General features: G+C 35.2%; 1 protein-coding gene across 1 annotated transcript; it reads left to right on the top strand.

The window, feature by feature from the left end:
- Positions 1–1,024: 1,024 nt before the first annotated feature.
- On the top strand, positions 1,025–2,754 carry LOC142525129 (aspartic proteinase PCS1-like). Its single transcript, XM_075629298.1, has one exon. It carries the CDS (start codon positions 1,184–1,186, stop codon positions 2,519–2,521), a length of 1,338 nt encoding a protein of 445 aa, XP_075485413.1. The 5' UTR covers positions 1,025–1,183; the 3' UTR covers positions 2,522–2,754.
- Positions 2,755–16,364: the final 13,610 nt, after the last annotated feature.

Genomic DNA, 16,364 nt, shown 5'->3' with positions numbered 1-16,364 from the left:
ATTTTCATAGATTTGATTTGAATGATAATTTTCAGGTCTCTATCAAAGTTGTTGTTCATCGTAATCTAGTAATAATAATTAGGACAATGATTTGGTTAACGCTAACACATTATTTTTGTGTAGACTGTTTATTGCAATATTATAAATACCAGCCAGATGTCCGATCTTTAGTGCAAGTTTATTTTAATTCAAATGAACTAATTAAGTTCTCTTAGTATTTCTATTTAATTCAGCGAACTCAACCTTTTGTTTAATAAAAGTAAATTTATGAAATATTTATGGCACGATTTTTTTTTAAAAAAATAGTAAAGTTCTTAAAAGCAGAAGTGAATCATGATCAGAAATGTACAACAAATATATCGTACAACGATATTTATATTAATGATATCGTGATCTTTTATTATTATTTTATGAGATTTTATATTAAATTTATCAAATTATATTGAATTTTTTGTGTTGTAATAATTATTATATAAATTTTGTTGTGTATATAACAACATCACTGAATGGTTAATATATGATCGACCATTTTTTTCTCGTTTTGACAAGAACAGGAGTTTTTGCTTCAGGCTTAACATGCTCTTTTCGAGTACTAATAAGAAGATGAGTAGGTCTCTAGTGAGACGATTTCACGAATCTTTATCTTTGAGACGGGTTAATCCTAGCGATATTCACAATAAAAAGTAATACTCTTAGTATAAAAAGTAATAATTTTTCATGGATGACTCAAATAAAATATCCGTCTCACAAAATACTGCCCGTGAGACCGTCTCACACAAATTTTTTCTTAAAAAGATACATTCCTTTCTGAAACAAAATATATATTCTTTTTCATAAATAAAAACACTAATCTTTTTCTATAATTTAATTATTTCGTTGTTATCTTTTTCTTAACGTGACTCTGGACACAACATTATTAATATCTAATATCATATCAATATTAAAAAATGCAGAATTAAAAGAAAAAATGAACCGATTAAACCGAAACCAAATTTTAACTATTAGCAACCAAAACTTAAAACAGAACAATTTGTGGATCGATTTTGTTGGCATATTACTACTTTTGAAGTGGACCAATATGCCCGTGTGCGCCCTGTTTTCTACTCATCGATTCCCTTTATAAAACCTGTGTGTTGCCTTTAAAAACCACAAAGCCAAAGAAAGAACTATTCCTTCCTACCGTATGCCATACAGCTCAAACACAAAGCTAATGGAGTTTCGCCGCTTTCTTTTTGCTGAATTTCTCATGTTCTGTACATTTTTCATGCAGTTGAGTTCCTGCAAACCTGCGAATCCTTCTTCTTCACTGATTCTGCCACTAAAAGCACAGCAAATTTCGCCTCAAATCATCCCAAAACCACCCAACAAGCTCTCTTTCCGCCACAACGTGTCTCTCACAGTCTCCCTCGCAGTCGGCTCGCCTCCTCAGCAAGTCACCATGGTGCTCGACACAGGGAGCGAGCTTTCATGGCTCCACTGCAAGAAAACAACCTCCACACCAATGTCTTTCAGCCCACAAATCTCCACCTCCTACCGCCCGGTCCCATGTTCGTCACCAACCTGCACGTCCAGGACCCGGGATTTCACCATACCCGTTTCTTGCGATGCAAATAAGCTCTGTCACGTGGTTCTCTCGTACGCGGATATGTCATCTGTCGAAGGTAGTTTAGCGTTCGAAGCTTTCAGTATCGGCGGGCCGAATAGTACTCCACAAATGGCGTTCGGGTGCATGGATTCCAGCTCCACAACCACCCCTGATGAAGACTCGAAAACCACCGGGTTAATCGGGTTGAACAGAGGCGCTTTATCATTCGTTTCGCAGATGGGTTACCCTCAATTCTCATATTGCATATCGGGCAGTGGCTCGTCGGGCGTTCTGCTCTTCGGCGTGGCGAATTTCCAGTGGCTGCGGCCGTTGAATTACACTCCCATGGTTCAGATGTCGGTCCCTCTGCCGTATTTCGACAGAGTCGCGTACACTGTCCAGCTCGAAGGCATACGGGTCTCGAACACGATCCTTCCACTGCCCAAGTCGGTATACGAGCCCGATCACACCGGCGCAGGCCAAACCATGGTGGATTCGGGCACGCAGTTCACCTTCTTGCTCGGTTCGGCTTACACGGCGCTGAAAAACGAGTTCTTGAGTCAGACAAGGGGGGTTCTGCGGCCGTACGAGGATCCCAACTTCGTGTTCCAAGGGGCGATGGATTTGTGCTACAGAGTGGAGCTGAACAGGGCGGGTTTGCCGCCATTGCCGAGCGTGAATCTGATGTTTCGAGGCGTTGAAATGAGTGTTTCGGGTGAGAAGTTGCTGTACCGGGTTCCGGGTATGACCCGGGGGAGTGATGGGATCTTCTGCTTCACTTTTGGGAACTCAGATTTATTGGGAGTCGAGGCTTATGTGATTGGGCACCATCACCAGCAGGATATGTGGATGGAGTTTGATCTGGCGAATTCAAGGGTCGGATGGGCCGAGTTTAGATGCGATTTAGCAAGCCAACGGCTAGGATTGTCGCAGTAAATCGAACTCGAGCTCTTTTCGACTTTAGTCCAAGTGGTTTTGTTGATGTTACCTGCGCAGATATTGTCATTATTCACTAAACACATGACACGTGTATTTAATGAATGAATCATGATCACTATTTCAATTATGATTCATCATTCAACACACGTGTTATATGTTTGGACGAAGACACTATCTATATGATAGTTTCTACCAAACCACCAAAAAAGTATAGATACGACAATTGATCCGACTCATCTTACCACACCTAGCCAAATTTGTTGTGCGCATCGTTTATCTTTTTACCAACATCGACTAGTACATGTACATACACGAACCTTTGTTTATTGCCCCTTAAATTTAGATAAATTTTTGGTAGAAAAGAAACCGGTTTGAAGGTTTTTTTATTGAAAAAAATATTGAGCTACAGCTCATAATAATAGAGTAATTAAAAACCCTCTTGGTTTGTTGCCGCATTTATAGATTAGTAGTTTTTGGGATAATCCATTATTTATTTATTCATCGGTAGAAAGTATGTAATCAGTTTAAATACAGATTTGGATCATCTACTGTGTTGAAAATACAGCACTTGATGTTGTATACTTTTTACACGAGATGATCACATGATCATCTTGTGGACATCACATTATATGAGTTAAATTTAAAAAATTGTCATATTAAACGAGATGATCATGTTATCATCTCGTGTAAAAATTGTACAACACTTGGTTATGTATTTTCAATACACAAGAAGATCTAAATCCATGTAAATACAATGCTTTGAAAGCATGAAACTCTATAATTAGTCTGATTAATTTTCAAACTACTTAATACAACAATTAATTAAATGTACTAAAAAGATTTTATATAATATCCAATACCTATATAAATATAAATGTAGAAGTGCCTAATGAATATATGTGTTTGACCCGATAAAAATTAAACATTTCAAATTAATAACGGAGGATAATCAAAACCGTGTTCCAGCTGTTACAATTTAATTTAATTCAAGAAAGCCTAGAAGGTCTCAAGTCAAAATGTTGCTGTAGACAGCGTTGGCACACTTAATTTTATTTTGGAAGTCTCACTAGAAAGTACAATTCTCACAATTTTTATATTATATTATATTGGTGAAATTTTAGAGTAATTTCTTTTGATTTTTAAATATCCCTAATTTTTTTTAGAATAATGAACGAAAATAGAGAACACGAAAATTTTATAATTCATTTTTGACATTTTTACCAAAAAATATATATATAATGAAAGTACATTTGACTTTCTTGGTGCTATTTGTTCATCAATAGTAAGTAAAAATTTTTGTGAGAGTGTCTCAAAGGTCGTATTTTGTGAGAAAGATATCTTATTTGGGTCATTCATGAAAAAATATTATTTTTTATGCTAAGATTATTATTTTTTATTGTGAATATCGATATGATTGACCCGTCTTACATATAAATATTTGTGAGACAATCTCACAATATACTTACTCTAAATAATAAAAGAGTGTATTTAATGTAATGTGGTTTCTTTTCTATATTAGATTTCCTTTCATATTTAAAGTCAAAATCTTTCCATTATCATTTAATCCTTTTGAAAAAAAATCTTATATTATATATTTTTAAATTTCAAAAATATCTTATCTAGCCATGCATATAGGGGGGACCATAAGAAGCGATTATCCTAAGCTGTTTTTAATATATAAATCTTTTATAGATTGGTACTACCTATGATTTGGTTTCAATTTAAACCAAAACCAAATATTTTCAAAAAAATTGGGAACAAAATCACATCAAATTATAATCGAGTTCCTAAATCATCTCAAAATTTTAAGACCCCCGAAATTTTGTGTGGGCATCTTGTATATTTATACAAATTTCTTGTGAGATCGTCTCATGTATCAATTTAGTGAGACTGATCGATCATGCTCAACTCATGAAAGATATTATTTTTCTGTCAAAAGTATTATTATTCTTGGTTATGAAAAAATATTGTGTGATATATGATGTTTTGAGTTTAAAGTAACATTTTTATGCATGTATGGACCATGTCGTCTGGTGTCATGGATATAGACTTGATATCGTTGCACATGAAACCTATTAATATATTTAAACAATTAAGTGATTTATATATAAATTAATTTGAAACTTTATTTTTTTAATTCTTTCTAAAAAAAATAACCGTCTTATATTTTGTAACAAATTAAATAAATAATAAATTTTAATTAGTCTGATTATCTTACGATATTATTAACCGATCCACTTGGTCTTCGAACAATATCTTTAGTTAAAACTATTCTGAAATGTAATCGAACTTGAATATTTTTGAATTTTATCTTTCGTTGGAATCAAAACAACGTTTTTTGAATATGACTTATGGACACGCACATTTAATTTGACTATATATCATGTGATCCTCAAAGTGTGATTTTATCGTTCATAGACAAAAACAATACAAAATAAGAGTTTGTCCTTTTTAATTTAAAATAACATATATATATATATATATATATTACTATCTCTATAATGATTTTCAACTTCGACCTTGAATTCCATTGTATATTGAAAAATAAATAAACTAATACCCACTCAAAATTAAGAAAATACAACACCAATTGGAAAATAATGTCTTTAATCACCCCTTTTTCCTCAAATTAATCATTCCCAAAAAAATAATACGAGATTGCGAAGCACCACTAATAAAAAAATCCATGTAAAATTAACCTTTTCTTAACATGAGTGGCAGTTGAATTGTGTAATATAATAATTAATTGATTAATTAACAGAGTACAATTATTTTGTCCAAGTCAGTATCGGATGTGACAAATAGATCGGACAAAGATTTGGTATTATTGAGTTGAAATTTGAATTGGAAACTGTGAAAAAAAATTATTTTTGTCTGTTTGTTATGAATTGTCAGTCAAGTTGTTTGGTGAAGTAATTGAAGCCAGTTTTCATTTTTTGTTTCTGCCTTGTGGACACCATCTATTTCTTACACACTTGGAGTTCATAGTTTTTTCTTCAACTCGTACACATTTATCGTTCCTGATTGGGTTAAGAACCAATAAAACAATTCTTGATCCGAACCGATAAGTCGAGTAACTTAATATAAAATGCGGAAACAATTCGAGTTTATGCAGGAAATGATTATCCAAAACGATGAATAAACAAAGCTTGAAAATCGCTAAATAGTGTGTGACAAAGTTGATTGTATAAAACAAATAAATGGACACGCGATATCTGTTTATAGAAGTTGGAAGGTCAAATGCTTTTACGTCTCTCTTTCTTATGTGAATGTAAGGATTCCACTAGATTATACAATCATGTCATACAAACTCGATTCAACTGATGTCCAACTCTCAGTTGTTAAAACTAATAACAACGATTCAATTAGTTTGACGAGATGTTAAACGCTTGTCTACCAATGATTCACCAAACAAAACCATGTTGATCTACTCTAATTCTACAATCACTCTTCTTCAATAATTGAATAGAACCGACAATCCGAGAGATTTTGTACATATTTTATCAATTTTGTTAGACAGTAGTTGTGCTCTCTAAAACTCACTACTAATTCTTCAATATTTCTCCTTTATATGTCGACTTCTTTAATGATCATAACTGATCTTCTCGAGACACCGTATCATTGTCTTAAAAGTTTTACATGAATTTTTTTATCCTTCATATGATGTCGTATCGAATATTTTTGTCTGTTTGTGTCAACGAAAAGTTAACTATATCATTACATTAGGGTTCATAATTTTTTTATTTTTAAAGTTCCATATTTTTTTTCACTGGTTTCCATTAAACAACTTGTCTCAATGTAACAAATTTTAAGTAACATATATTATTTTTCGTCTCGGTGATGCATCGATGATCATTTTATAATCTTATAATAAAGTATGTATTATTATGGTGAAATGGGAACCTTGCATTGACTCAATTTCAACTGCATGCTAATAGATGGGTCGATTGTTATGATATTAATCAATAATAATAAATAAAGTCAAATTAAGTCAAAAAAAACGAGTAAAGTAGTGTAGACCTTTGACTTGGAATAAGATCATGTCTCGTGCCAGCTTGCGCAGCCGCCGTGTGATGTTGCGTCTTTTTCTTTTCCATATTCACACGTACCCACGCCCGCCCAATCATTTATATATATATATATATATATATATATATACATGTATTAGTGGATCGATGTATGTTTGTATAATATTTTTTATATCTCATTTGATTTATATTTAAACAATTATCAAAATATAATTATAAAAAATAATAATGGACTACACTGTTATTTTGATATATAAAATAAAAAAATAAATTGAAAAATAAAAGAATAAAAAGTTGATATCAGTAAAAATTAAACCTATAACCTAAACCCCAAGAAACAATGACTCTATCCGCTGAACTACATATAACTTGCATTAAAATTTTAACATTTTACTAATATATATAATTATTGAAACAGATTATGACACCAAAATTAGCTACTCTAAGTGTCTCAAATTTAATAAATAGTATATATATATATATGTGTGTGTGTGTGTCTTAAAAATCAATGGAGCATTAAATTTGTGGAATTGACTTCTCATAATTTTTCTTGTGGAGGGATCGAGGGAGGGATCGAGTGTAACACGATTATAATAGCCGCACTCATACATTGATTTTTGATAAACCTGTGCATCCAATACATACATACATACATACATACATATGTGCGCGCGCACACACTCATATATTGAACATTATAATTTTAGTTGGATATGTTTTTCTTTTCTATTTTCGTATTTTGTATTGTCAAATTCCAGTTTTAATAATATATATTTTAATTTCATATAATTTAAATCATATTTCTTTGAAAGTGTACATAACACCGTCAACGTCATATTGATATTGCATCTACGTCATATCTAAAATATGATTAAATTTTTTAAAAAAAAAACAAAGCTGATATATTAAAATTGAAATTGGATAATATAGAACTGTAAAATTCAAACATATATATATATATATATATATATATATATATATATATATATATGACCAAAATTGTTAGTGTGTGTGTGTGTATTATATATATACATACCATATATATATATATATATATATATATGACCAAAATTGTTAGTGTGTGTGTGTGTGTATTATATATATACATACCAGACCTAAAATATGGACCATATAATACACATTGATCTTATCAGAGAACGAAGACGTCACTAAACTGCTTGGAAATTGAGAGATACAAAATTGATGGGATTTGAGAGCCATCGATGTTGAATAATGACAACAATAATTATTTCAATAAATAGTTTAAACGTCACGGAGAGTACATTTGAAATATGTGGAAATAATTACATTTGTATATATCTTATTATTTATGTTATATTTAACTATTTTGAACTATATACTTGTGGGGTCCTTAGCTCCTAATCGTTATTACAATACAATCTGATTAGGGTTAACTAATTACAGCGGAAAACGAGTTTAAAATTCTTTACAATGAGCCCGAAATATTTCTTCTATAATTTAAATACTAAAAATAGTATTTAATCTCACATCATAAACATGCCCACACGAAATCATAACCAATCATATACAAACAACTCATATCCTCGGGACATGCCCCGGTATATAAATACATATACATATATACTGGGAACAAGACATAAACATAAAACCTCATCCCAACCTGTGGCTACCTCCAGAAGTACCCTCTCCGGCCTCCTGATATCCTGGAGTACCTGCCATTGTCCACACACAAAGACAACAACAGCCCCCCTTGGGGGTGAGCAAAGCTCCGTATGGAATAACCATCATATATACCAAAAATATCTAAACAATGACATATGGTATGCAATGCATGTATGTCGTGGAGGTATCGGGTCAAATGCCCATCCACTGAGCACATGTCAGAATCAAACGAATCGCTATCAAATCAATGCTCGAGCTGGCACACCGGCCTCAATAAGGGATACTCGTATGATAGCGTCGACAAAGAGCCATCAAATCCCAAATCTCATATCCAATCATCGGGGCCACAATTGTCTTTGCTTTACGGGTCATATAATACCAACATAGCAATTGTATTCACAAACCCCAGAATCCAATCAAATCATATCAGGGTATCCAAGGATCATAGCTCAACGTGCATGTCATGTATCGATGTATGCATCAAACGATGTGTGTTAACAAAACATTTATTTTATACATCGATATCTCAATCTCAATGTCATGTATGCCACATCAATCAACAAATAAGGCATATAGACATGTATTCTCATTCCAATCAATCAAATCAATCCGACACATATCATATAATACAGATACCTGTCGTATGTTACCCGGTCGCAACATACCTCAATTCTTCGTTCCAGTTGATGTAGCCTGAAGATATCGGTATAATATTTTATCTACATCAATAACACATTCATTTCATTCAATAATATAAGTTTCAAATATATTTTGAAACTTCCAAAATTCATATCAAATTCAAATCATAACATAATTCAATTTCGACTTCAAAACTTAGTTTCTTGTCGATTACTCTACCGCATATATAATCAGAATTAATAACCACTGACAAATAATTCTTCAATCTCAATTGTTAAATTCCCTAATTATAATAAATTGGGAATAATTCAAAATAACATCACTATAATCATCTCTTCTTCGTTAAAATCATACATTATTCAACAATCTTCAGTTTCTGTATGATTTAACAATTTATCGGATTTATTCCAAAAATCGATGAATTTCAAACATCACAAAAAATATAAAATTTATACCTCAAATCGAAGACCTCGTGTCAATGATCCCAGATCTGAAGTCAGTTCGTCGATTGGATAAACCGATAAATCGCACGATCGAAAAGAAAATCAAAAACCATGTTTTCCTCTCTCGTTCCTCTGCTTTCTGATCTCGTAAGTTTCATTTATAATTTTTAATTAAATTTTTTTTATATTATATTATATTATATTAATAATATTAACATTTTAACATCGGTATATCCCTTCGGACCAGTCAAACGATCAAATTTTTCAAAACTCAAAACATGAAACTTCTCTATCTTTGAGTTTTCTACGTTATATCCAAATTTCAAATCATTTGTACTTCATATGACCAAGGTATGTCATATTTTATTCTTTAAAATTAATTCATTATTTTTCAACTTATTTACGAAAATGACATCAAAATAAATTGAATATTTTTCAACTTATTTACCAAAATGCCATCAAAGCTATTTTATTTTCGGGGTCTCACATTTCTCCCCAACTTAAAAGATTTCGTCCTCGAAATCTCAAACATCTCTATATACATAACATTAGCAAACATATAATATGTCACCAGTTATAGTACATATCAAAACTAAAATCAGTAAAAGGATCAGAATACATCGAATACAATGGAACAGATGGACTAGCATCAAATAAATGCGGATACGAATCTCGCATTTTGCTTTCCAATTCCCACGTTGATTCTTCAACACCATGTCGTGTCCATTGCACTCGAACTAGCGGAATCGATTTATTACGCAATACTTTCTCCTTCCAATCCATAATACGAACATGTTGTTCGACATAGGAAAGAGAAGGATCAAGTTCAACCTCATCAGGTGCAAGTACATGTGATGGATCTGGTTTATATTTCCTCAGCATAGAAACATGAAACACATCGTGAATGGCAGATAGAGCTGGTGGCAATGCCAATCGATACGCAAGATCACCAACTCAATCGAGAATCTCGTATGGACCAACATATCGAGGAGATAATTTCCCTCGCATGCCAAATCGAACAGTGCCTCTAAAGGGAAATATTTTCAAAAACACTTTGTCACCTTTCTGGAATTCCAAGGGTCGTCTTCGTTTATTCGCATAACTCGTTTGACGATCCTGAGCAGCTTTCATCCGCTGCCGAATTAACTGAACCTTATCATTCATTTCTTGTATCATTTCAGGTCCAGTCAATTGTCTCTCACCAATCTCATCCCAGAATAACGGTGATCTACATCGTCTCCCATATAGAGCTTCAAACGGTGCCATACCGATACTTGTCTGAAAGCTATTATTATAAGAAAATTCGACCAATGATAAGGCATCTTGACATCCCATTCTGAAGTTCATCACAACAGCACGCAACATATCCTCTAACGTTTGAATCGTACGCTCGGTCTGGCCATCAGTTTGAGGATGATAAGCAGTACTCATAGCCAAACGCGTACCCATCGCTTCCTGAAAACTACCCCAGAATTTAGAAGCAAATCTGGGATCACGATCAGATACAATCAAGACTGGCACACCATGCAATCTCACAACATTCTCAATGTATAAATGGGTCATTCTCTTATAAGGATAAGTCCGCTCATACGAAATAAATTGTGCAGATTTCGAAAGTCGATCAATAATGACCCAAATAGCATCACAGCCCTTGGGCGAACGAGGTAAATGAGTCACAAAATCCATAGCAATATGTTCCCAATTCCATTTCGGGATTTCAAGACTATGGAGCAATCCTCCCGGTTTCATTCTCTCGGTTTTCACTTGCTGGCAGACAAGACATTTAGAAATAAACTCAGCAATGTCCTTCTTCATACGTTTCCACCAGAATTGAGGTCTCAATGTCAAATACATCTTTCGGCCTCCAGGGTGAATACTGTATTTGCTACAATGTGCTTCTCGAAGAAAGGCAGATTTCAAATCAGAATCATCAGGAACTACCAAACGACCTTTAAGTCGTAAAGAACCATCAGAAGAAATTTGAAATCCAGACTGATGTCTGGCAGATACAAGTTCTTTCGACTTTTGGATCTGAGCATCGCTTCGTTGGGCCTTTCGAATTTTCGATATCAAGTTCGGCTCAATTTGCAATGCTGAGACCGTGACAGAATTCCAATTCGAGTGAAAAGTCCAGCCAGAAGTACATATATCCTCGTGTACTTTGGCGACATTAACAGAAGCTAAAACAGAATCATGAACTTTACTGCTCAGGGCATCCGCAGTAACATTCACCGATCCAGGGTGATATTGAATCTCACAATCAAAATCCTTCAGGAGATCCATCCACCTGCATTGCCTCATATTCAGATCAGATTGAGAAAAGATATATTTCAGACTCTTATGATCTGATTAGATAACAAACTTTTCTCCGTACAAGTAATGGCGCCAAATCTTCAAAGCAAACACAATGGCAGCCAATTCGAGATCATGAATAGGATAACGAGTTTCATGATATTTCAATTGACGAGACGCATAAGCAACCACTTTGCCATGTTGCATCAGAACACAGCCCAAACCTTTACCAGACGCATCTGTGCACACAACAAATCCTCCGGTACCTGAGAGAATAGTTAGCACAGGTGCTGTGGTCAATCTCGTCTTCAATTCAAGAAAACTAGCTTCACATTCATCTGTCCAAATGAATCGTTGATTCTTCTACGTCAATTGAGTAATAGGTTTAGCTATTTTCGAAAATCCTTCAATAAAACGACGATAATATCCAGCTAAACTCATGAAGCTACGGATCTCAGGAACATTCGTAGGTCTTGGCCAATTCAATACAGCTTCGACCTTCGCAGGATCAACAGATATGCCAAGTCTCGAAATGACGTGGCCCAAAAATACCACCTTTTCCATCCAAAATTCGCATTTGGACAATTTAGCATACAAATGTCTATTGCGAAGAGTTTGAAGTACCAGTCTCTGATGTTCAGCATGCTCTTTTTTTGATTTCGAATACACAAGAATATCATCAATAAAGACGATAACGAATCAGTCAAGATAATCTCGAAAGACACGATTCATTAAGTCCATAAAAACATCAGGAGCATTCGTGAGACCAAAAGGCATAACCAAGACTTCATAATGGCCATACCTAGTACGAAAAGCAGTTTTGGGCACATCTTCGTCTCGAACTCGTACTTGATGATACCCAGGACGAAGATCAATCTTCGAAAATACAGAAGTACCCTGAAGCTGATCAAATAAGTCATCAATACGGGGAAGTGGGTACTTGTTTTTCACAGTAGCCCGATTCAGTTGCCTATAATCGATACACATTCGCATAGTACCATCTTTCTTTCGAACAAATAAAACTGGAGCTCCCCAAGGTGATACACTCGGTCGAATATATCCCTTATCGAGAAGATCCTGTAATTGTTCTTTCAATTCTTTCAATTCCAGAGGTGCCATGCGATAGGGAGCTTTAGATATGGGAGCAGTCCCTGGCATAAGATCAATACTAAACTCAACTTCTCGATGATGAGAAAAATCAGGAATCTCATCAGGAAATACATCTGGGAATTCTTTCGCAACAGGAATATCAGATAAAGAAGACTCCTTCTTCGAAATATCAATAGCGTAGATAAGATAACCCTCATCTCCACTAGTCAACAATCGGGACATTTCCAAGAAAGATACCAATGGAATTTTGGCTTGGGAACCCTTGCCATAAAAATTCCACTTGGGTCCATCAATCGGTCGAAATCGAACCACTCCATGACAACAATCAACAGTAGCTCGATTCGTCATCAAGATATCCATGCCAACAATACAATCAAAGTCGTGCATTGAGAGGACAATCAAATTCAGAAATACCACATTATCCTCATATATCAATACACAATTATGCACAACTCTTTCAGACAAAATAATCTTCCATGCTGGCGTGGCTATCGATAGGGTATCATACAACGGGGTACACTTAATATCGTGAGATGCAACAAATGCATGAGATATGAATGAATGAGATGCTCCTGTATCAATTAAAACACGTGCAGGATAATCGCAAAGCGTGCAAATACCTACAATCACGCCTCCAAGAGCTTCTTTCGCCTGATCCTCAGTCATGGCATACACTCTCACTTGAGGAGGAACTTGGGCACTCTGACCACCCGGTCCTCGATATCGTGGGACACTCGACTGCTGAAAAGATGGAACAGGAACAGCAGGTCTCATCACAGTACTAGGGCCACCTCTAAATCCTGGCTGGGGTTGAGCAGAAGTTGTACCCCTGTTCGGACATACTCGAGAGAAATGGTCCTTCATGCCCACACTGATAACAAGTACCAAACATACCTCGACACTGCTCGATAGTATGTTTACCCCCACAATGGCTACAGTAAGGAGCAATCGCAGGACTCCCTCGCTGTGATCCACTCGAACTCGAAGAAGACGAAGAAACAGAGCCAGTCTTCTTGAACTTCTTACCCTTCGGCTGTAAAGTAGGCTGCTGGGCTGACACTGGAGGTGGAGGAGTATACTGTGGACCTCCTCGCCTAAGTCCAGCCTCGGTTGCCTTGGCTTGTTCAACTGCCTCTGCGTAGCTGGTAGGCAATCCAGAAACAACATAAGTATATATAGCAGGATGCAATCCATTCACAAACCTGTTATATTTTGCCTTCGCATTCCCAGCTACGTGAGGTGCATACTTCAACATAGTAGAAAATTTCGAAGCATATTCTGCAACAGTCATCGTTCCCTGCTGCAGATTATTAAATTCATTCTCCTGAGCAGTATAATAGGATGGAGGGGAATACTGCTCCAAAAACTGGGTCTTGAAGACATCCCATGTGACTTCAATCCCGGCCTCTTTCAATCCAATCTCAGCGGCTTCCCACCAAGATTTAGCTCGGTCTTTCAACTGATAGAGAGCAAGTTTCAGTCTCCGAGCCTTGGAATATTCAATAATATTAAACAAATGCTCGATATCCTTTAACCAAGCCTCTGCTCTTTCTGCACTCTCAGTGCCAAAGAACCTCGGTGGTTTCAAATCCTGGAATCGAGCCATCACTACATCCATGGACAATCCTTCAAATTGCCCAACTATTCTCTCAGCACTGCTACTCGCAGTTTCATTTGTGGGATCCATCTATAATCAAAAGATGAATATCACAAATCCATATCAATTTCACATCATCATCATCTCATATCATCAATCTCATCAGATACTTACTCAAACCAAATCAAGTAGGAGCAAGTAATACAAATAAATCAAACACATACGCACAATTCATTTGTGCCTATTCAAGTGTACACAAGACTCAATCGAGCATTCTCAGCTATGCTCTGATACCACTCCGTGTGGGGCCCTTAGCTCCTAATCGTTATTACAATACAATCTGATTAGGGTTAACTAATTACAGCGGAAAACGAGTTTAAAATTCTTTACAATGAGCCCGAAATATTTCTTCTATAATTTAAATACTAAAAATAGTATTTAATCTCACATCATAAACATGCCCACACGAAATCATAACCAATCATATACAAACAACTCATATCTTCGGGACATGCCCCGGTATATAAATACATATACATATATACTGGGAACAAGACATAAACATAAAACCTCATCCCAACCTGTGGCTACCTCCAGAAGTACCCTCTCCGGCCTCCTGATATCCTGGAGTACCTGCCATTGTCCACACACAAAGACAACAACAGCCCCCCTTGGGGGTGAGCAAAGCTCCGTATGGAATAACCATCATATATACCAAAAATATCTAAACAATGACATATGGTATGCAATGCATGTATGTCGTGGAGGTATCGGGTCAAATGCCCATCCACTGAGCACATGTCAGAATCAAACGAATCGCTATCAAATCAATGCTCGAGCTGGCACACCGGCCTCAATAAGGGATACTCGTATGATAGCGTCGACAAAGAGCCATCAAATCCCAAATCTCACATCCAATCATCGGAGCCACAATTGTCTATGCTTTACGGGTCATATAATACCAACATAGCAATTGTGTTCACAAACCCCAGAATTCAATCAAATCATATCAGGGTATCCAAGGATCATAGCTCAACGTGCATGTCATGTATCGATGTATGCATCAAACGATGTGTGTTAACAAAACATTTATTTTATACATCGATATCTCAATCTCAATGTCATGTATGCCACATCAATCAACAAATAAGGCATATAGACATGTATTCTCATTCCAATCAATCAAATCAATCCGACACATATCATATAATACAGATACCTGTCGTATGTTACCCGGTCGCAACATACCTCAATTCTTCGTTCCAGTTGATGTAGCCTGAAGATATCGGTATAATACTTTATCTACATCAATAACACATTCATTTCATTCAATAATATATTCAAATTCAATAATATAAGTTTCAAATATATTTTGAAACTTCGAAAATTCATATCAAATTCAAATCATAACATAATTCAATTTCGACTTCAAAACTTAGTTTCTTGTCGATTACTCTACCGCATATATAATCAGAATTAATAACCACTGACAAATAATTCTTCAATCTCAATTGTTAAATTCCCTAATTATAATAAATTGGGAATAATTCAAAATAACATCACTATAATCATCTCTTCTTCGTTAAAATCATACACTATTCAACAATCTTCAGTTTCTGTATGATTTAACAATTTATCGGATTTATTCCAAAAATCGATGAATTTCAAACATCACCAAAAATATAAAATTTATACCTCAAATCGAAGACCTCGTGTCAACGATCTCAGATCTGAAGTCAGTTCGTCGATTGGATAAACCGATAAATCGCACGATCGAAAAGAAAATTAAAAACCATGTTTTCTCTCACCTCTCTCGTTCCTCTGCTTTCTGAAGAAATGAAAGATGCAGTGCTAATACACCTGAGAATTATTAATTGGCTAGTTGTAAATAGCCCAGGGCTGTGGAGCAAAGGATTATTCCGGACCTACACCGAGGTATTGATGGTCATTTTTAAATCTCGCAGAACAGAATGGGATACGATGAGATAGAAACAAAGACATGGGACATGTTCCCTACTCTTAACGGTCAAAGTGAGCCCCTTTATTCTGAATTCGTTAATTCAAAATGAATCAAATCTCCCCAAATA

The sequence above is a fragment of the Primulina tabacum genome, chromosome 14 (assembly GCF_025594145.1).
Source record: "Primulina tabacum isolate GXHZ01 chromosome 14, ASM2559414v2, whole genome shotgun sequence".
Taxonomy (NCBI): domain Eukaryota; kingdom Viridiplantae; phylum Streptophyta; class Magnoliopsida; order Lamiales; family Gesneriaceae; genus Primulina; species Primulina tabacum.
Note: the sequence above shows the minus strand (reverse complement) of the source record. Positions and strands in the feature narration are given on the sequence as shown.

Coding starts and splice junctions, on each gene's coding strand:
- LOC142525129 (XM_075629298.1), top strand. CDS start 1,184: ATGCCATACAGCTCAAACACAAAGCTAATGGAGTTTCGCCGCTTTCTT.